The 21,065-nt window shown below is 70.1% G+C and overlaps 1 protein-coding gene across 1 annotated transcript; it reads left to right on the forward strand.

Annotated features, from left to right (window-relative positions):
* The first annotated feature begins 3,570 nt into the window (after positions 1-3,570).
* Positions 3,571-20,792, forward strand: AATK (apoptosis associated tyrosine kinase). Its single transcript, XM_068413225.1, is given in 15 exon segments — positions 3,571-3,655; positions 11,165-11,298; positions 12,116-12,257; positions 13,055-13,134; positions 13,222-13,340; positions 13,774-13,861; positions 14,006-14,139; positions 14,809-14,893; positions 15,112-15,275; positions 15,653-15,802; positions 15,896-18,336; positions 18,412-19,151; positions 19,281-19,428; positions 19,510-19,737; positions 19,903-20,792. Coding segments are annotated over 15 exon segments (4,767 nt in total). The 3' UTR covers positions 19,932-20,792.
* Positions 20,793-21,065: the final 273 nt, after the last annotated feature.

Here is a 21,065-nt window from a genome sequence, read left to right on the forward strand (position 1 = left end):
GGCTCGGCGCGGGGGGCGAGCAGATGTTGGCTCATTGGGGTCCCAGGGTGTTCCCCACCCGTCCTGCCAGCCCCTGCGCTCGGCAGCGGGGTGGGAGGTGGCATTCCCTGGCAGCATGGCCAGAGCCCCCTTCCTCCTGGGGCGACCCCCCCGCGATGGGGAGCCACAGAGGGACCCCTCGTCACCCCGGGCAGCCGCAGGGGGACCCCTCGTCACCCTGAGCAGCCGCAGAGGAGCTCAGCCACATCCCAGCACTGGCATTTGTCCTGGCGTGGGCTCCTGGCTGCGGGTTCCTGGGGGGGGACGCGGTCCCAAGGCACCCATGGATGCTGTCGGCCCACGCTTGCCCCTGCCCATGCTTTGGCACTTGGCACCGGTGTCCTGGGGCATGAGCGGCTCCTCCAGCCCTGGGTGCAGCCCCGTTCTGCCGGGAAGGGCCGGGCACGGAGCTTGTTTTCCCTGTCGCTGCTTTCCGAAGGGCCGTTTCCTGAGCGCCGCTTCCCTCCGCCGCCCCTTCGCAGCCTCCGCTCCGGCCACCCAGAGCCTTCTGCCGGCGTCTCCCGCTCCGGCCCAGCGCGGCACCGCCGGGGCGCTGGGCGCTGCTGTGGTTAAATCGATTAATCCCACGGAACGTGGCGTGGGAGGAGAAGAGGGGACCAGCCCCCTCCGTGCCTGTCCCGGGGGGCTTCTGCCTGCGCTCAGCCTTGTTGACCATGTGTAGGATGGCAGCACCCTGCGCCCCGTCCGGCGTCACCGGCTGTGAGGTGAGCACCCACGCATGGTCCCCGGGGTGCCCGGTGTGCCCAGCCTGGCTCCCGCAGCCTCCCCTGGGGCTCAGCCCTCCCCTGGGGCTCCCTGCCCCTCCCCGGCATCGCCGAGGCTCATTTCTAGGCCAGTGCCCGGTTCAGGCATGAATAAATCAGCGGCGTTGCATAACCGGGGCTGCAGATCTTTGCCGGATGGCTGCCTGCGCCCTGCTGCTGCGCCAGCCCCGGACCCCCCCTCCCCACACCCCGGGGCTCCCCCGGGACCGCGGCTCTCGCCGTGGGGCACAAGCCCTGTCCCCGTCCCTGCAAGGCTGGCGGTGGTGGCGTGGCTGTCACAGGCTGTGCCAAAGATCCCCACTTACGGATCCCGTCTCCCCCCACCCTGGGATTAGGCGGGATGAGCAGAGCCCGCTGGCTGCCAGCGAGCCCCAGCGCCGGGCAGGAGGGCAGGAGCGCGGGGCGCTTTTGGCAGCCGCCGCGCAGAGATCGCGGCTCAATCTGGTGTCTGCCCCGGCGGGGATTAGCCGCGGCCCCAGACAAATCAGCCGGGAAGCCAGAGCGAGTTGGCAGGATCCGTGCGGGGTAATCTCCCCGGCTAATTGGGGCGAGCGTGCCGCTCGCCTGCCCGAGGCGCGGCAGCAGCGTGGCCCGGCCGAGGAGGGGAGGCCGGTGCCACGTTGTGCCACTTTCTGGGCGCAGGGCTCTGCCCGAGGTGGGACCGTCCCTGAGCTCAGGGCTGCACCCCGGTGGGGTGCCTGTGGGGAGCCTTGCTGGGGCTTTTGGCCTCAATTCTTTGGGAGCTTCATCAGAAAACAGCGGGGAAGCGGGGGGAGAGGAGGGCAGTGGGCAGCTGGGGGCACAGAGCGGGGTCAGGGGGCAGCGCTGGCGGGGACAGTGGGTTTGGGGACCCCCAGCATGGCTCAGCGCTGCTCCAGGCCATGTCCAGGAGCGTGGGGGCTGTCCCCTGGGCAGGGAGGATGTGCTGTGCACAGGGTCCCGGCTGAGCTGGGGGTCCCACATCTCCCCCGGAGCCCCCCTCCATCCCGCCCACTGGGAGGGCAGGGACGCTGGGCACCGGGGCTGCCTCCACGGGGAGCTGCCCCGCCACCCCCGAACACGACAGCCGGGTGATTTCATCTCCTCCCACTCTCCGAAGCCACCGTTGCCCTGGCCCAGCGGCAGGGAGCCCTCGGGCTTGCCCTGCCCTGCCATTGGGACTGGCTGCGTGTGCTCGAGGTGCGGAGGGCGGTTGGGCTGGGTGGGTGCCCGGCGTGGGTTGTGGGATGGGTGGTGGGTGCCGGCGAGGGCTCTGCGCAGCCGCCCACCCCCGCCTGCATCCACACTCGCCGTGACTCAGCCGGCACCGGCTCAGCCGCACAAGGAGCGGGGCTCCCCGTGCCAACCGCCCCGGTGGTACCTGGCTGCCCGCTCCCATGGGACCACGGCTGCTCGGGTGGGTGCCGATGCCACCACAGCTTTGAGAGAGCCCGAATCCCCCCGCCCCAGGGTGCCATGCTGGGGCAGTGCCAGGTTTGCTCAGCTGCTTTGAGGCCTGGGCAGGCGTATGGGGCAGCTCGGGGGGCTGCGCTGAGCTGGCATGGGGGGACGCGGCCCTTTGCACAGCCAGGAGGGACCGGGGGTGAGGGCAGCAAAACGTGGGGGCTCGGGGGGGCCATGAGCTGGCTCCGGCTGACGGCAGCTTGTTTATTCTCCCAGCAGTCTGTAATTTTTCCAGCCCTGTGTCTATTTGCGGCGCCGCGCCATGTGCAGCGTGGTGCGCTGCGCGGGCTCCGAGCCTGGTGAAAAATTAATCGTGTACGCAAAATTTTGGCTTTAAATATTAAACCCGACCGTGGGGAAGCGCTGAGCCCCGTGCTTAGAGCTGAGCCCCGCACAGGGTGAGCCCGTGTCCTGCAGGAGGGGCTCAGGGGGATGGGACTGTCCCACGGTGACCCCGAAGGAACGTCCCACCTGGGTCCCGGCTGCTCTCTGGGCTCGGTGACCCGCAGCTTTGCCGGGGTGCTGGGGGGAGCTGCCCCAGGGTGAAGCCGCGGGCTGTTCCCTGCCGCGGGGTCGGGACTGTTTGGTTTTTAGAGGATCCCACGGTTGGAGGGTGCAGTGCCATGTGCCGGGGCTGCGGCGTCAAGCGCACGAGGCCGAGCTGTGTGGCCCCGCAGCGGGGCAGCCCCCCAGCCCCACGGGGACCCCACGCCGCGGGCTGGCCCCACTGACTTCACGAGGTGCTGCCGGAGGGGCTGTGCCCCCCATCCCGGGCTGGGGGCTGCGGGGCTGCGGGTGCAGAGGTTTGGGGTGAAGGTGGTGCCCAGGCGGGGTGTGAGGTGGGAGCGTGGGGTGTGCGGGGCTGCGCTGGGGGGCCGGGGGGCAGAGCCGCCCGTCCTGTGCCTGGTCCCATCCCCGGTCCCGGGGATGCTGGTGATGCCCGGGGGTGGGTCAGCACCGAAGAGTGTTGCGGGGCCGGGGGGCGGCTGCCCCTCGGGGGTCCTGGCCCCGCTCCCGGGGGGTCCCAGCGGGCTCGGGCTGCCCCGGCCGGGCCGCGCGGGGGCGGCGCATCCCGGGGGAGCGGCGGGTCCCGGTGCGGGTCCGGGGCTGCGGCTCCGCCACCTGCCGCCCCCCGCCCACCCGAGCCCCCTCCTCGGCGGCGGCGGCGGCGCGGCCCCTCCCCGGTGCTCGGGGCCGCGGCGGCCGCCATGGAGGAGGAGCCGCCGCCGCCACCGCCGCCGCCGCCGTGCCCAGCGCGGGGCCAGCGGCAGCGGGGCCGGGAGGCTCCCGCCGCCGCCGCGCCATGGGCCGCCTCGCCGCCGCCGCCGCTGCCATGTCGGCCGCTTTCCTCAGCCCCAGCCTCGCCTTCAGCTCCCACTTCGACCCCGGTGAGTGCCGCAGCCCCGGGGCCGCCGGGCCCCGCATCCCCCGCCCGGTCTCCGCATCCCCTCGCCGGGTTCCCGCATCCCCTCGCCGGGTTCTCGCATCCCCCTCCCGGTCCCCGCATCCCCCTCCCGGTCCCCGCATCCCCCTCCCGCTCCCCGCATCCCCCGCCGGCCCCCGCTCCTCACCCGCCCCGAGCCCTCCCCGCTGCCCCCGGGGGTCCCTCCCGGGCACCCCCCGCCGTCCCCGGGGCTCAGCCCCGCACCGCGACCCGAGCAGCCCCTCGCCCCCGTCGCCGGGCGATGCCCCTCGCTGCGCTCCCGGCTCGGCCGGCCCCGACCCGCCGGGGCTGCCCGCGGTGGGACCCCTCGGTGCGGCAGGGGGAACCGGTGCCGCAGCCCGGCGGCATTTTGTTCCCCGGGGTTGGGGCGTGCGGAGGAATCCCGGGGGCTCCGGTGGCACCGGTGGCATCTCTCGCCTCGGAATAGAATAATAACAGCGGGGAGGACGGGGATGGGCAGAGGGGGGAACACGGTGCCGGGGGCTGAGCCCCCGCTGCCCGGACCCCTGCCTGGGGGTGCCAGCGGCCCCTGGGGCTGGGGGGGCTCGGCGAGGGGCCGGGGCGCGGCGTTTTGGGGCGCAGGCGGTTATGTAAGGTGCCGTGTTACGGCCTCGGCCGCGCCGCCGCTGCAGGAAGATGCTGCAGACGCGGGAGCGGAGCAGGGGCTGGCTTTGTGTGTGCGTGTTTTGGGGCTGCTGCGGCAGCAGCCTCCCCCTCTCCTCTCTGCCTTTCGCTCCTCGCCTGCCAAACGCCGGCAGCCGCCTCTCGCCTCGCGTCCCTCCCGGTGCGGGGATCCGGGGATCGCACCGGCGCGAGGCGTCGGGACCCCCTCGTGTACGGGACCCACGGCCCGCGGAGCAGCCGCCGAGGTGGGCAGCCCCGGGGGTGTCCGGCGGGGCCCGCGGTGTGCTGGGCACCAGCCCGTTGTTTACCAAACCGGGCAAAACGCTCGCCAGGGTCCGGCAGCCAAGCGATGGTGCCGCGGTGCCCACACCTCTGCCATCGCCTCCTCCATCGCCGCGATGGAGGCAAAGCGATGCCCGTGCCGGACGCGGTGGCGGTTGTGGCTGTTGGTGCCGGGCTCCTGGTCCCTCCATCCTTCGCAGCTCCCGCTGCCCTGGGTCTGGCACCTGGGTCTGAGTCCATGGAGGGATTTAAAAATGAACCACGCTGGGACTCACCAAACCGTGTTCCCGTTGCCGGAGACTTTGTCCCCAGCCCGCTCGGCGTTGGTTTCTGTTTGGGAGGAAACCTCTTTATTCACCCCCGAGCTGCGGCAGCGCCGGGAGCGGAGCCGTGTTTACCGTCCTCGGCCCCCAGCGCGGTTTCTCTCTGGGTTTTTGTGAGGCGCCCCGTTTGCTGCGCTAATCCCATCACCCTGGGGATTTGCAGGGCATGTTTGATTTAAAAATCCTTCTGCAAGCAGGTTTCCATCGCTGCCCGCGCTGCCGCGTGCCCAGGCCCGGGGCTCGGCCGTCACCCTACGGCTGCCACCCACGGTTCCCGGCAGGGCGAGGAATTAAGGGGGGAACAAACCGTGTTCTCTGTTTCACGGCGTTGTTGATTTTGTCCGTTCGGCAGCACCTCCTGCCTGCGCGGCATCACCAGCTGCCTGCGCCAGCCCGGTGTCCCTGGGGTTTGCTTGTGCCAGTGTGGAAGAGGAGGAAGCACTTTGTGGGGCACGGTGGCACCGTGGCCAGGGGATGGGACAGGCCTGGGGGCTCCAGCTCCACCGAGGGGAGCAGAGGCACCCCCGGCCCCGCGTCCCTGGGGAGGGACGGTGGAAAGCCACAGCCACCGGGGCCGGGCCATGGGCTGAGCCAGCAGCGGGGAACGGTGGCAGCGGTGCCACCCGGGGTGGAGGTGCAGGAGGGATGTGCTGACCGCAGCAGCCGGTGTTTTTGGTGAGGCTCCTTGGCTCGGCGGCGGATGTGCCCGCGCCGGGCTGTGCCGGCTGCCCGGGCCGGTGTGCCCCGCTCGGGGGATATGTTCCATCCCAGTGTCGGGGGCTCCAGGGAGGGTCCCAGCCCAGTGGCCTCGTGGTTCCTGTCTCACTGTGCCCAACCACAGGCCAGACCCGCAGACGCTCCCGCGCTGGAGCCCCCGCCGCAGCCCCCACCGCCCTGCTGGGGAGAGGCAGCCCTGGGCTTCCCGTGGGAACTGGGTGCCCGCTCCCTGCCCTGGCAGCGCCGTGGCCTGTGACCTCCTCAGCTGCCCCAACCCTTGTGGTCCCGTGGCAGCCGGTGAGGTGTCGCTGGCTGCCGGTGGCTGTGGCATCACCGCTCCCCGCTCCGGCTGCAGGACTCTGCTCCTGGCCCCCGTGTCCTGGGGGGAGGTTGTGTGCCGGGGCAGCGAGCACACGCCGGGGTCGGCTGGGGCACGAGGCGCTGGGGAAGGACGGGGGGGTCAAGGCCAAGGGGGGGCAGGGGTCCCCCCAGCCCTGTGTTATCGGTCTCTGTTGGCACGTGCTGCGTCCTCTGCCCCCAGGCCACGTGGCGGCAACAGCTTGGCGAGTGCTGGTGTCCGGCATCACCGCCCGCTCCTGGCACGGGGGTGGGAAGGGTCCTGGGGGACCGTGGTGGCAAAGAGCCGTAGCACCCAGAAGGACCCCAGCAGCCAAAACCTGGGGCTGGGCACCCACCACCCTCCCACCCTGGTGCCAGCCGTGCTGCTGGGGGAGGACGGGGAGAAGGTGCTGCCGGGGCTGGACACAAAGGGGAGATTTGGGGCAGGGAGAGGTGACGGTGACAGCAAGGGCGAGAAGCGTGGTGCCCAGCGTGGCCAGGGCAGCACCGTGGCCCGTGTCCTCCTTGCCACACGTTTCCCATGAGGGGACCATGTGCAGAAGGTGCCAGCGGCGCAGGACCCATCCGTCTGTCCGGGCTGGCGGGCAGCAGGAGCCGGGCACACAGGCAGGGGGTGGGTCCCGGTGCCCGCGGGGGTGCCGGGGGTGGGCAGCAGCGGGGAGGCGTGCGATGAGCCCCCGGCCCCGGCACAGCCTGGCACGTGCCGTGGGAAATGGTGTGGGCACAGCTCTTTGTGGGGGGGGGTGCCGCTGTGCTCCCCCTTCCCCTCCCTCGGCATGCCGCTCCCTCCCCGGGCACACGGGCGATGGCGTTGGGGCGGGCAATACGGATCCCTGTCACAGCCAATTAGGAGAAATTAATACGCCGGGGTTGAAAGGGCTCGGCGCTGGCGGGGGGGAGCGGAGCGGGCTGTGACTCACGGGCTCCCTGCCTGGCACTCCCGGCCCTCCCTGGCACACACCATGTGCCAGAGCAGCCCACAGGCACCGTGTGCCCCCCCGCCAGGGCAGGGCTCTGGTGCCCACCCGGGGGATGTGGGGCAGAGCCGGCACCGCCAACGTGGTGCCCGGCAAGGGGCTGCGCTGGGCACCTGCACCCATGGCCGCATCCTTCCCTGGCTGCATCCAGCCGGGGGGGTTTGCATCCAGCCGGGGGCCTGCCCGGTGCCCGCAGCCGGGGCGGGCAGAGTGGGCCACTCGTCCTTCCCAGGTTTCCCTCGTTCCTGTGACGCTGCCTCGCGTCCTGCTCGTCCCCTGGGCTGGAAGATCCCCGCCGGGTCCGGCAGCTCCTGCGCGGGGGTCACCGGGGCTGCGGGGCCCGTGGCTGAGCCTGGTTCTGCCCCGTGCTCGGCGGGCACAGAGGTGAGCGATGGTGGTCCCGGCCGTGCCCCGCAGCCCCTCCGGGGCTCTGCGCATCTCCAGCTGCTCCTGCCCCGGTGAACGCCCCGGCACATCCCCGGTGGGGCTTTGCCCACTGAGCAGGAGGGACCCTGGGGGGACACGGCGTGGGACAGCGGGGCAGCCGTGGGGAGGGTGACGGGGCTGGCGCGGAGAGGAGCCGAGCCGTGCTGAGTCAGCATCCCCGGTGGCAGGAAAATAAATCTCCTCTGGGCATTAATCCCCCTGACAGCCCGGGGAAGCGTCGGCGGAGCGCGGCAATCCCTGCCGCCACGTCGCTTGCCATCGGCAGAGCTCTGAGAGCCTCACGGCCGGGGCTGTGGCGGGGTGTCCCCAGCGCCCACCTGGGTGGGCAACCCTGGCAGCGTGGGCTGGGCGCCGTGCCCTGGCAGGGCTGTGCCATGCCCCCGGCTGCTGCCTGGTGCTCGGTGATCCTCGTGGCAACGGCACCGCGTGGCTCTGAGGTGCGGGGCAGGCGAGAGGGGAGCCCCCGGCTTCGCTGCCGGAGCAGCTCGAGGCTCGGCGGCGCGGAGAGGTGGGTGCCCGGCGGCGGGGGCCAGACCCCTGCCCGGGTTTCTGCGTGCCCCGCGGAGCAGCCCCTGTCCCCTCGCCCCGTTCTGGAGCCGAAGCTTCTCGTTTCATAACACCAACGAGCATTTCTGATTAAAAATAGGCTGCCCCGCGCCGCGCCGCCGCTCCCGCGCTTACATAAACGCTGGCGAGAGCCTCGGCCCAGCCGGTGCCACACGCTGCCGGCGGTGAGACCACGGTGCCGTGCTCCCCTGGCTGCTGGCACCGATCCTGGCACGGGTCTGGGTTGGGGTGACCCCCCCTGCTTGGGACCGAAGGGCTGAGGGCGGACGGTGGGTTTGCCGCGGTGCAGCCGTAGCACCGGTGCCGGCGTGGGAGGCTCCACAGCGCCTGAATCAGACCCGATTTCAAACACAAATTCAAGAGAATTTGGTATAAATGAGCCACCGACTCTTGCTTTGCGTGGTTTTTTTTTACACGTTATTATTTTCTCAGCGAAGGGGGATGGTTGGTGGCAGCTGGAAGCGCGGCCCCGCCGCGGGCAGGCTTTGGTGGGGGAACTTGGCTTTTTGTTTCTGATCGGGCTGACACGCTTGGTGTGTGCACAACAATGATGCGGCTTGGCCCCGCGCTCGTTACAGCCCTAATTTTTATTTCATCATGTTAGAAAATGATGGATGATCTTTTTTTTTTCTTTTTTTTTATTTTCCATCTAATTATTTTTTTACTGCTAATTCATCCCGAGATGATAAAACCAGAATTAAGAGGCAAGAATCGATGCTTTTAAAATACTTGTGCGTTGGTTAAATAAGCCCACATTAAAAGACGCAGGAGGAGAGCAGATTAACGAGGCGTGCCGTGCATTTCAAATCCACTCAGCTATTAATCACGCGAGAGGTTGCCCGAGTGGCTCCGGCTGCTGCTGGTGGGAGAAGCTCTTCTGGGCTTAGGGGGGGTACAGGGTGCTGCTTCCTCGCCCCGGGGGTTTGGCTGACCCCTGCGAGGGGCTGCGGGGCTCCCGCGGCGGCTCGGCGGAGGATGCTGCGGGTACCGGCTCTGTGATGGGCTCCCGGGTGGCTCTGGTGGGTAGTGCCAGCCCCGACCCTGCTCCCTGCTTGTGGCTGCGCCTGGGGCAGGAGGGATCTGGGCTCGGGGTGCAGGAGGGACCTGGGCTCGGGGGTGCAGGAGGGACCCGGGCTCGGGGTGCAGGAGGGATCTGGGCTCAGGGGTGCAGCAGCCGGGGCTGTCCCCCTTCCTCCCCGCTGCCCAGCTTCCCGGTGCCTCAGTTTCCCTCCGGCGTTTCCGTGCTGAATGGCAGCGGGTGGTTTCGTGACGCCCGGATGCGTGTGGGTGAGCAGCGCGCTCGGCCTGCGGGGTGTGAGATCGCTGTGCTGGGAGCTGGGGGTGAACAACCACTGCACGCAGCCACTGGGACATCCTGGCCACCCTGCCGGGCAGGTCACTGGCCCAGGCTGGCCCTGGGTGCTGGGGGCTGCTGGCCAGGCTGGAGGATGCACTGAGCTGGCCATTCTCAGCCTGACCCCCGTGGCGAGGCCGGCTCTGGACGGGAGGTTTGCGGGGGGAGCACTGCAGATCCGTGGCTGGAGAAGTCCCCCTTGTGCCCCGGTGCTCTGGCAGCCGCGGCTGCAGGTGCATTCGACCTGGTTTTGGGATTATTTGGCATCTGAATCGGTGCCACGTTTCCCACCTCCGTACCGAACGCCTGCGCTGCGGGCACGGGGAAGGGCAGCGCTTGCTTGCCCGGGCAGCTGGATGGTGGCAGCGGGTCACGGTGGTGGTGGTGCCCCTGGTCGTGGCTCCCAGGTCACCGGTTGCTCAGGTAGGGAAACTGAGGCAGGACCAGCTGGGCCTCACAGGCTCGTTGGTTTGGAGAGCGGTTCCTTTACACAGCTCTGGTTCCCGAGCCGCCGGCTCAGCCGACGCTCCCCGTTGCAAAGGCTCCCGTGGCCGCGCTCCGCTCCCCGCCGGCGTTCAAAAGGCTCCTTTCAGTGAGTCATTTTCTCTCTTGCTGTCCCACTACCCGGGGAAAATGGTGACACTCGCGGTACAAAGTGTGTTCACCATGGAAACCAGCTGGAAGGAGGGGGAACGCCGCCGCCCGCTCCTCCCCGGTTCCGCATCCACGAGCTGAGAAGATGGCTCTGGAGCTCTGTGAGCGCCGGCAGAGTTTGGCACAGCCTGGGGCACATGGGGCTGGTGTGTCTGCCCGCCGCCGTGCCACGAGCCGGGGTGCTCCGTGCCCACGCCGTGTGGTGCTGGGCAGTGCCCGGGAGCCACCGGCTCCCCCCCGTCCTCCCCAGACCCTCTGTGCCCTTCAGGTGCTGTTCTCAAGGGCACATGCTGGGGTTGGGGCACGGCCCCGGTGATGGGGTGATGCCCTGTGGTCAGTGCACGGTGGCCACGTGTGCACTGTGAGCATCCCCGGGGGGTTGGCACCGCGCTCGGTGGCCCGGCTTGGAGCAGGGCAGCTGTCCCAGCCCTGACGTCCCAAGGGGAGGGCACCGTGCTGGGCACCGCCTCACGGCCGCAGGGCTGCAGGTGTGGTTTGCCCATGGGGTTTGGCACGGGGCAGGGGCAGAGCTGTGGGTGCCAGTGGAGCAGGGTCTGCCCCGTGCTGGGCTGGGGGCTCCGGCAGCGCTGGCAGGGCTCCGGCAGACCCTTCCCCTGGGGGATCTTGTCTCTGAGCTCCACAGACGGGGCAGGAGCCAGCTCTGCCAGGGTGCTGGGCACTGGTGTCCTGTCCCCCCCAGCTCCCACAGGCACAGCACCCCCCGGGGTGCCGCCTGTCCCCATACCCACCGGGGGGCAAAGCCCGGGGCCGGGGCTCGGCTGGGCGGGGGTGCCTGGGACCCCCGAGCCGGCGCAGCCCCTCTGCATGGGGTGTCATCACCACCCTGCACCCACAGAGACGTGCCCTCGTCACCCTCCATGCGGGCTGCCCCCAGGGTCCTGCCTTGTCCCTGGGGTCCCCCCGGGGCTCCCCACCCGCCCTGGCCGCAGGCTGAGCCAGCGAAGGGGCACAGCGGTGCTGCAACCCCCCGCTCCCCCCAGCCACCCCCTGACAAAGCCCCCACGAGCCCCGATGTGCCCCCACATCCCGTGACCCCCGCCCGGGAAGACCCCCCGGTGCAGCCTCCCCCCTCCCTGGTCCCCTGGCCCTGAGCCCGCGCCCCCCCTGTCCCCTCCCTGTCCCCACAGACGGCACCCCCCTGAGCGAGCTCTCCTGGTCCTCCTCGCTGGCCGTCGTCGCCGTGTCCTTCTCGGGGCTCTTCACCTTCATCTTCCTCATGCTGGCCTGCCTGTGCTGCAAGCGGGGGGACATCGGCTTCAAGGTGAGCTGGGGACCCCGGGGGGGGGGGGCCGGGGTGTCCCAGCTGCTGCCAGGGCCAGCCCCAGCATCGCTGTGGGTCGTATCCTGACCTCGCTGGGCTCCCCGCTCCGCAGAGCCTGGGCGATGTGGGGCTCAGCATCACCGTGGGCCACATCCTGACCCATCCAGGCTCCTGGCCACGGCATGGTTAAGGGCCACGGCGTCCCACCCGCGCGCCCCCGGGGGTGGGAGGCACCCTGACCTCACAGGCACAGAATGTGCCGAGAAAAGGGTTTTTTTCTCCCTAATTGCTGGGATTTTTGTGGAGGCTTGTGGCGCCCGCGGCGGGAGGGGGGTCAGGCAGGGAGGGGACACGCTGGACCGTTGTGTAACCGTCCCACACCGGCTGGAGCACCTCGGAGGGGAACAATGAGCCCCCTCGTGCCCCCGCAGCCGTTATATAGGGGCGTGCGGCCGGGGCTGGCCACTGCCCGTGCCCGGTGGGTCGCGGCGCATGGCACACCGCGGGGCAGCGTCGCCGGCGGGGTTGGCAGCACCATGAGGCTGGGCTGGGCAGGGCGAGATGCTCACCATCACCTACGTGCTGGCCCAGGCGGCCTTCGGGAGCCGGGGGGTGGCCAGGCGGCGCAGCCAGGTAATAGGATGGGACGGTGGGGAGTGGGTGCTTGCCCCAGGGCTGTCCTCATTGGGGGGGGTCTGCCATGGGGGTGCCCGGGGGTGTGCGGTATGTGGGGTGAGCCCGGCGGGCAGCAGGGAACCCGCGGGGTCAGTTGTCTCTGCTCGGTGTGTGCCCCCCCTCCACGTGCCCCCCGGCCCAGGAGTTTGAGAACGCCGAGGGGGACGACTACGTGACGGAGCTCTCGGCCCAGGGCTCGCCCGCCCCCCAGCATGGCCCCGAGGTCTACGTCCTGCCCCTCACCAAGGTCTCCCTGCCCATGGCCAAGCAGCCGGGGCGCTCAGGTAAGCCGGGGCGGGCACCGGTCCTTGTGGGACCCCCCGTGCGCCGCGGTTCGGGGTCCTGCATCACTGGGGAGGGGGCAGAATGGTGGGCCCCCCTGCTGAGGAGGGATGGCCCCAGTGGCACCCCAGCTCCTGGGCAGGGGACAGGCAGCTGAGGTCCCTGGGGGGGCTGCCACTGTCCCTCTGTGCAAGGGTCCCAGTGGCCTGTCCCCAGCCCGGGGGAGCAGCGTGCACCCCGCTGGGGTGGGATGGGACAGGGGCACCCCAAACTGTGACACCCGTGAGCCCCGGTCCTGCATAAACAAGCCCATGAGTGGGAGAGGAATGTGGGGGGTGCCCGGTGCCGCTCCCCAGCCCGGAGAATGGCAGCAGTGTGACGGGGCCGGCGCGGCGCGGCGCAGCCCAACAATGGCCCCATTGCCACCAGCCCTTGGCACGGGTGCCCGAGGGGCAGGACCTGCTCTGGGGGGGGGAGCTGGGAAGGGGCTAAATGCCAGAGCTCCCGCTGGGCTTCGCCCTCCCTGGTCCCTGGGGAGCATAAGGGGCAGGGAGCCACTCGCAGCCACCACCCGGCTTGGGGACAGCGGTACCCCGCGTCCCCCGGCTGCGGGAGGATGCCTGGGCAGGAGGGTGCCCTGGCTGCGGGGTCTCTGGGGGTGGCTGCTGCGGAGCCCCCCGGGGCGGGTGGCACGGCGGGGACATGGGGGCTCGGCTGGGAGCGGCGGGTAAGGCGGGCAGGCTGGGGGGCGGCGGGTGGGCAGGAGGGCGCGCGGGCAGCTGGATGTGCCCCCTTACAGTGCAGCTGCTCAAGTCGGCGGACCTGGGGCGGCAGAGCCTGCTCTACCTGAAGGAGATCGGGCACGGCTGGTTCGGCAAGGTGAGCGCGGGGGCACGGCGTGGGGACGGTGTTTGGGGTGACGATGGGGTGAGGACGGAGAGGGGACGAGCCTGTCCCTCGCCCCAGGTGTTCCTGGGGGAGGTGAACTCGGGCATCAGCAGCACGCAGGTGGTGGTGAAGGAGCTGAAGGCCAGCGCCAGCGTGCAGGACCAGATGCAGTTCCTGGAGGAAGCGCAGCCCTACAGGTACGGCCCGAGGTGGCTCCACGGTGCTGCCGGGAGCGGGGATGCTGTCGGGTGGTGCCTGGTCCCCTCTGTGCCACCGCTGCTGCCCAGCAGAGCTGTGGCTGCCCCGTGGAGGTGCCCAGCCGAGCGCTCCGGGCAGCACGGCTCTGTCCCAGCCCCATCACCCCTTTGCCTGTGGCTCATCGCAGCACACGAGGGACGTGGGGGCTGCGGTGAGGTCATGGGCACCGAGGGGGGGACGCGGAGCTGTTCCCTGCCCCGGCAGAGCTGAACAAATGCCCCTTTGTGGCACATGCCGGGGCGCTGGGACGTGCTGGTACCCGCTCCCGGCAGCCCCCGCGCAGCAGCAGGGAGGGCAGGGAGACGGTGCCCCAGGGGGTGTCGCCGTCCCCCTGCCCGTGCCGACGTGCCCCCGCTGCTCTGCCCCGCACAGGGCCCTCCAGCACACCAACCTGCTGCAGTGCCTGGCCCAGTGCGCCGAGGTCACCCCGTACCTGCTGGTGATGGAGTTCTGCCCGCTGGTGAGTCCTGTGCGTCCCCCGCCACGTCCCGTCGGCTCCTGGAGGTGCTGCCATGGGGCAAACTGTGGCCATGAGGTACCACGGAGGGGGCTGCAGGGCAGGGCTGAGCCCCCGGTGGAGGGTGACAGTGGCACTGCCCCACAGGGTGACCTGAAGGGCTACCTGCGGAGCTGCCGGGGGGCCGAGGCCATGACGCCGGACCCGCTGACCCTGCAGAGGATGGCGTGCGAGGTGGCCTGCGGTGTCCTGCACCTGCACAGGAACAACTACATCCACAGGTAGGCTGGGCTGGAGGGCGGTGGGGCTGGGGGGGGGGTCCAGCCGTGAGTCCGCAGGATGCCGGCGTGCCTGCCCCACCGCTGCGCCTCCTGCCCAACAATATCCTGGTGCTGAGTGAGTTGCAGACGGAGACTCCAGCATCAGTGATTTTGTTGAGGAGGGGGCGCGCTGCCATCGGGGCCACCGGACCTTCCAGGGGTGGGTCCCCACGAGGGTGCCCAGCGCTGCGGTTGGGGGGGGTGGGACGTGGGGGTCCCTGGCTGTGCTGGAGAGGGACTTTGCTACGGGGTGTCCTGGCTTCAGTGGGCTCTGCCACACCGGGGATCTCGTGTGCACCCTGTCTGCGTGATCCAGCTGGGAGCCCGGCCCCGTGCCGGGGCTCACGTTGCCCGGGGACACCCGCTTTCTGCTCGGCTCAGCGCGTGATGGACAGACGGACGGACAGAGGCGCAGCTGGGGCCGCGCAGGCATTCCTGCTGTGCATCTGGTGGCTGGTTATCGGCACACCCCGTGCTCGGCAACGAGGCCGCTGGCTCTGCCGCAGCGCAGCCGTCCCGCTCCCACTGCCCACGGGGGGGTCCCTGAGCACAGACCCTCAGCCCGTGGGTGCCCCTGGCCACCCCCCCTGCCCCGCGGCGGCGGTGACAGCACCAGGGTTTGCTTGGCAGCGACCTGGCCCTGCGGAACTGCCTGCTCACCGCAGACCTCACCGTCAAGATCGGGGACTACGGGCTCTCGCACTGCAAGTACAAAGTAAGGCTGGTTTGGGGGGAGGAGGGGGCTGGGGGCTGGAGGAAGGGGGCTCAGGATGGGGGGAGATAGAGGGGAGCAGGCAGAGGGGGCTGAGGTCTGGGGGCTTGGGTGGAGGGAGCAGAGCACAAGCCAGGGGGGAATCAGGGACATGGGGAGGGCAGGGGGCAGCGGGGCCGGGGACAGCTCTTGCCGCGGCGTGGCCGGTCCCTGACGCGTAGGTTTGACGTTCTCTTCTCGTCCTGACCCTGCATACTTGGCAGGACGACTACTTCGTGACAGCCGACCAGCTGTGGGTGCCGCTGCGCTGGATTGCGCCCGAGCTCATCGACGAGGTGCACGGCAACCTGCTCATCGTGGACCAGACCAAGGCCAGCAATGTCTGGTGAGCGGGGTCTGGGGGGGCTGCGGCTGGGCACGGTGCAGCAGGGGAGGGTCAGGTTGGACATCAGGAAGCATTTCTTCTCAGCAAGGGTCATTAGCCATTGGAAGGGGCTGCCCAGGGAGGTGGTGGAGTCACCATCTCTGGAGGGGTTTAAGACAAGGCTGGACATGGCACTTAGTGCCCTGGTCTAGTTGCCATGGTGGTGTCAGGGCAATGGTTGGACTCGATGGTCCCAGAGGGCTCTTCCAACCTCATTGATTCTGTGATTCTGGGAGGCGTCTGGCACCAAGGCAGCCCCAGTGGGATGCGTCGGGGTGGGTTGGCTGGTAGCAGGGTGGGGGTCTCCCCGTACCCCCAGCATCCCGCCCTGCCTGCAGGTCGCTGGGTGTCACCATCTGGGAGCTGTTCGAGCTGGGCAGCCAGCCCTACGACCACTACTCCGACCGGCAAGTGCTGGCCTACGCCATCAAGGAGCAGCAGCTCAAGCTGCCCAAGCCCCAGCTGAAGCTGTCGCTGTCGGAGCGCTGGTGAGGACCCAGGCCCCATCCTGCCCCCTCCCTCTCCCCGTCCCCAGGCGGGCAGGGGGCCGGGGCTGACCCCCCCACCCCTCGCCGTGGCAGGTACGAGGTGATGCAGTTCTGCTGGCTGCAGCCGGAGCAGCGGCCGACGGCGGAGGAGGTGCACCTCCTGCTCTCCTACCTCTGCGCCAAGGGGGCCACGGAGGCAGAGGAGGAGTTCGAGAAGCGCTGGAACTCCATGAAACCCAACGGCGGCGCCGGTGCCGGCCACCACGGCGCCGAGCTCTCCTCCTTCCCGCTGCTGGAGCAGTTCTCTGCCGACGGCTTCCCCTCGGACGGGGACGACATCCTCACCGTCATGGAGACCAGCCACGGCCTCAACTTCGAGTACAAGTGGGAGCACACCAAGACCGAGCACTTCCAGGCGCCCCTGGGCTCCCTGAGCCCCAGCAGCGCCGCTCGCTACCACGACCTCTACTACCCGGCCACGACCGCGGGGCGCCTGAACCTGGGGGTCTCACCCTCCTGCTACGAGTGCCAGCCCCCCGGCTGCCCCGGCCTGCCGGCCCCCGGCGTGGTGCCCATCCTGGGCGCCCACAGCCCCTCGCTGGGCAGCGAGTACTACATCCGCATCGAGGGCCCCGGGGAGGGCGGCGCCGAGCTGGACTACGCCATGTGCACCTACAGCCCCGCGGGCGAGCGGGGGTCCCCGCGCCCCCCGGCCTGCTGGAGAGCCCAGGGTGCCCGCGGCAGCGGCGCCTACGACTCCGACAGCAGCCCCACCGTCTCGCTCAGCATGGAGCCACTGCTGGGCCACGCGCCCGCCGGCGACGGCTCCTGGGAGTGCGCCGAGTACTACCCCTACCCCTGCCCGGGGCAGGAGCCACGGGGCTACGAGCCGTCCCCCAGCCCGGGGGCTGAGGGGGACCTGCTAGAGGAGGAGCCCACCCAGCCGGGCAGCCAGGACTGGCCCGTCCCCGCCTTCCAGCCCAGCATCTTCGCCGACCCGCTGGGCATCTCGCCGTCGGTGAACTGTGCCTACAGCCCCCGGGGGCACGGGGAGCCGCGGGTAGCCCCCCCGGGCGGGCGGCCACCAGGGCAGAGCGGGGCTCATCTGGACTGCGTGGCACTGGAGCTGGGTGAGGACAGCCCCCCCGGCACCCCTCGCCCACAGGGCACAAGCCCCCCAGCTCAGCGGCATCCCTGGGCCTCCAACAGCTCCTCCAACAACAACATCAGCAGCGGGAGCCCGGAGTCCCGCGAGCCCCCCGCGTCCCGCGAGCCCCCGGCCGGCGACAGCTGGTGCTACCGCCGCATGATCACCTTCCGCGGGCTGATGGCCAAGCCGCTGGGCACTGTGCCACGCGGCCAGCCCCAGCTCGGGGGGTCCCCGCTGGCCCCCGACTTCCACCGCCCGTGGCAGGATCAGCCCCCCGGCACGGCCGCCGGCTCCTCCTCCCCGTGCCGCTCGCCCTCCCCGCGGCGTCAGGCCTGGCACGGCCATGACTCATCAGCCTCCGGCTGCTCGCCGGCAGCAGCGCTGGCTGGCAGCCCCGGCGCGCCGTGGGGCCCCGGCACAGCCCCGCCGGCCGGAGCAGGGGCCCAGCACGATGCCCACCCAGACGGGATCACGGAGGGGAGCAGCCCTGCCCGCAGCCCGCTGCCCCACGCCGCGGCTGCACCAGGGCCGGGGGAGGCCACCCCCATGGCCGGCACGGCCACCCCAAAGCCCAGCCCCGCCACAGACCCTGGCGTAGACGGCGCCCAGCCCGTGCCAGAGGCCTCTGAGGCACCCACGGAGGCTGACGCCGAGAGCGGCGCGTGTGCTGCCGGCGATGGGGACCGGACACCGGACAAGACCTTCTCCAGCGCCAGCTTCCCCAGCGCCGACGAGGGCAGCGACGAGGACACGGCGGAGCTGACCTCCGGCGTCTTCGGCGACTTCTCTGGGGACTACGCGGAGCGGGCGGAGGTGACCCCGGCGTTCAGGTCCCTGCAGAAGCAGGTGGGGACGCCGGACTCCCTGGAGTCGCTGGACATCCCCTCCACGGCCAGCTCCTGCGAAGGCTTCAGCCCCACCGCCTTCGTGCCCGCCGGCCAGCCCAAGGCCCTCGACAGCGGCTACGACACCGAGAACAACGAGTCCCCCGAGTTCGTCCTCAAAGAACCCCACGAGCCCCGCGAGCCGGAGGCCTTCAGCCAGCTGGGGAAGCCACCCCCGGGGCTGCCGGGGGGTGAGGGCGAGGGTCCGGCCCCTGAAACGCGGCTCTCCACCTCCCTCGGGGCCGAGCTGCACAGCCTGGCCGAGAAGAACCCCCACCGCGACTCTGCCTACTTCTCCGACTACGACGCCGAGGCCGAGGGTGGCCCCAAGGCCGAGGAGGACAGCGACGGCTCCCGGACCCCAGAGGCAGAGGAGGGTCCCCAGTCCCCCATGCAGGACCTGGGGCGAGTCCCCGTGCTGGGGGAGGACACGCTGCACCCCCCGGGGGCGCCCGGCAGCCCCCCGGCAGCACCCGGCAGCCCCGTGGCAGTGCCTGGGAGCCCCGTGGCAGCACCTGGGAGCCCCGTGGCAGCACCCGGCAGCCCCCCGGCAGCGCCCGGCATTGCAGTGCCAGCGGACATTCCCGCAGTGGGGGTTTTGGAGGGGGACTGGCGGGGGGCAGAGGCTGGGAGTGCCCCGGCCAGCCCCACGGGGCAGGAGACTGGCACCAATCGGCGACCCGCCGGCACGGGGCCAGTGCCGGGCAGTTCGCTGCGCCCTGACGGGGTTACCTGTCCCCCGGGCTCTGCGCCACACAAGACTTTCTTCTTGACCCCGGTGCCGGTGAGCCCCGGTGAGCCGGTGTCCATCGGAGGGATCCGTGTGCCCGAGGGCGTCCCTGGGCTCGGGGGAGCCGCAGCCGGGGGCAAACAGACTGTGCCCCCCACGCCGGGGCTGGGGGAACTGGGGCTGCCCTGGGAGGGCACCGGGGTGGGCGATGCCCCGGGGGGTCCCAGCACGCTGCTACCAGGGGGCGAGTCGCCTCCGGGCCTCTCCCTGCTGCCATCTGCCCGGGAGCTGTGGCAAGCCACGCCGGAGCGCCGAGAGGAGCCAGAGGAGGAGGAGGAGGACACGGAGGACAGCGACGAGTCGGATGAGGAGCTGCGCTGCTACAACATCCAGGAGCAGAGCGAGGAGAGCGAGGAGGAGCCGGCGGCCGTGCCCATCGTGGTGGCCGAGAGCCAGAGCAGCAGGAACCTGCGCAGCCTCCTCAAGATGCCCAGCCTGCTCTCAGAGGCCTTCTGCGAGGACCTGGAGCGCAAGAAGAAGGCCGTCTCCTTCTACGACGACGTTACCATCTACCTCTTCGACCAGGTGGGTGGCCGTGGGGCGGGCAGAGCCGGGCGCTGGGCATGGCCCCATGGCATTTTCGGGTGCTGGGGAGCGGTGGCATGGGCCGTGCCCCCAGCGAGGGTCCCATCCCGCCTGTGTCCCCTCGTGCAGGACAGCCCCACGCGGGAGCTGGCCGAGCAGAGCTTCCCTGAGCCCCCCCAGCCCCCGGGGCAGCCCCCCGCCGGCGGCAGCCCCCCCAGCCCGGTGGACAGGCTCGGCGCCTCGGACAACTCCTCGGACGGCAACGCCTCGGAAGAGAGTAAGGGGCTGGGGGGCAGTGGGAGGGGGGCAGGCTGGGGGGACCCCACGCTGGGCTCAGCCCCCTCGCTCCCTGCCACAGGCGGCGGCTTCGAGTGGGACGACGACTTTCCGCTCATGCCGGCGAAGCCGTCCCTGATGTCCCCGCTGACGGCGACGCCGGCGGAGCCCGACCCGGCCGTGCCCGCGCTGGTGCCGGTGCAGAAGCAGGTGCTGCCCATCCAGTTCTCCCGGTTCACGGTCTCGCCCGCCCCGGTGTCCCGGTTCTCCATCACCCACGTCTCCGACTCGGACATGGACTCCATAGGAGGTGAGTCCCCACCCTGCGTGCCGCGCCGTGGGTGGCCAGGACCCCCTGCCACCGGTGCCAGACGGGGGTGTGCGTGACACCCTTGTGTCCCACGGGGACGGTGACCCCCTTGGTGTCCCACGGGAGCCCCGGGACCTGCTCACGCCGCCTCTCTACTCATTGCAGGCAGCAGCGAAGACGGTGACCGGGAGTGAGCCAGCGGGGACGCCGGCACCGGCACGGGGTGGCGGAGGACGGCGGGGCCGGGAGCGGGGGTCCGGCCGTGGGCTCCCAGACCGCGCTCTGGATCTTTTTTTTAGGCAGATTTTTATCGGGAGGAGCTCGTTTGGCTGCTGCGAGTGGGAGCGGGGCCGGCGCGGCCGGGGGCCAGGCGGTGGGTGACGGCCGGGCGTGCGCACGCGTGTGCGGGTGGCTGTGTGTGTGCGTGTATAAATACACAGATATATATATATATATATAGACATATATATATATAAATTATAGCATTTAAAGGGTAGTGCCCTGACCTTGCTAACATTTGCGGAGTGTCCCCCCCCCCCAGTGACGTCCCCCCCTTGGCTTCTTGCCCACGCGTGCTCCCCGAGGTGGTGTTTGTCCTCTCACCCCCCGTGCCATACGCTTGGCCTTGCACCTCGTGGTGGCTTGGCAGCCCCACAGTTGCCCCACGGCCACCCAACGGCTGCCCCACGGCGTTCCCAAGCGAGGGGCCACCAGCTGCTGCTTGATGTTGCCCCCACCGAGGGGTCACCGGCTCTTGGACCCCCCCCACCCACCCAGGGTGGGCAGCACGGCTTGGGGGACTCAGGGGGGCTGGGGGGGGAGCCCCCCCTCTCTTGCTTTTTGGGGACCAGTCCCCCCCTGCCCCGCTGCCATGGGGGGTGGCACAGGGAGGGCTGGCGGGGGGGTCCCCCAGGACCTGCCAACCGGACTATTTTTGTATTTAAAGAAAAGGATATAAAAAAACAAACCAAACACAAACCCACCCTAAAAACTTGCTGTCGACTGAACCCACATCGATGCGATTTTAAGTTATTGCTGCCAAAGAGATGTAACGAGTTGGGGGGGGCAGGGGGGGCTTGTGGGTCTTTGTTCTGTTTTTTTGGGTTTGGTTTTTTTTTTCTTTTGTTAATTTTTTTAATTCATTTGAGGCTTAGGATAATTGTGCAATTCCAGCTTCCGGCAGGAAATGGAGCTGAGCGAAACCTTGCAATCAGGGCTGGTTCCTTTGGGGTCTATAGACCAAACCCTGAGGTGAGAAATGTGTCCCCAAGCCCCCTCCTCGTCCCCCGACCCCTGTCTGGCTCCTGCCACCCGTGCACGTGGGGCGA

The sequence above is a fragment of the Nyctibius grandis genome, chromosome 15, assembly GCF_013368605.1.
Source record: "Nyctibius grandis isolate bNycGra1 chromosome 15, bNycGra1.pri, whole genome shotgun sequence".
In the NCBI taxonomy this organism is placed as follows: Eukaryota; Metazoa; Chordata; class Aves; order Nyctibiiformes; family Nyctibiidae; genus Nyctibius; species Nyctibius grandis.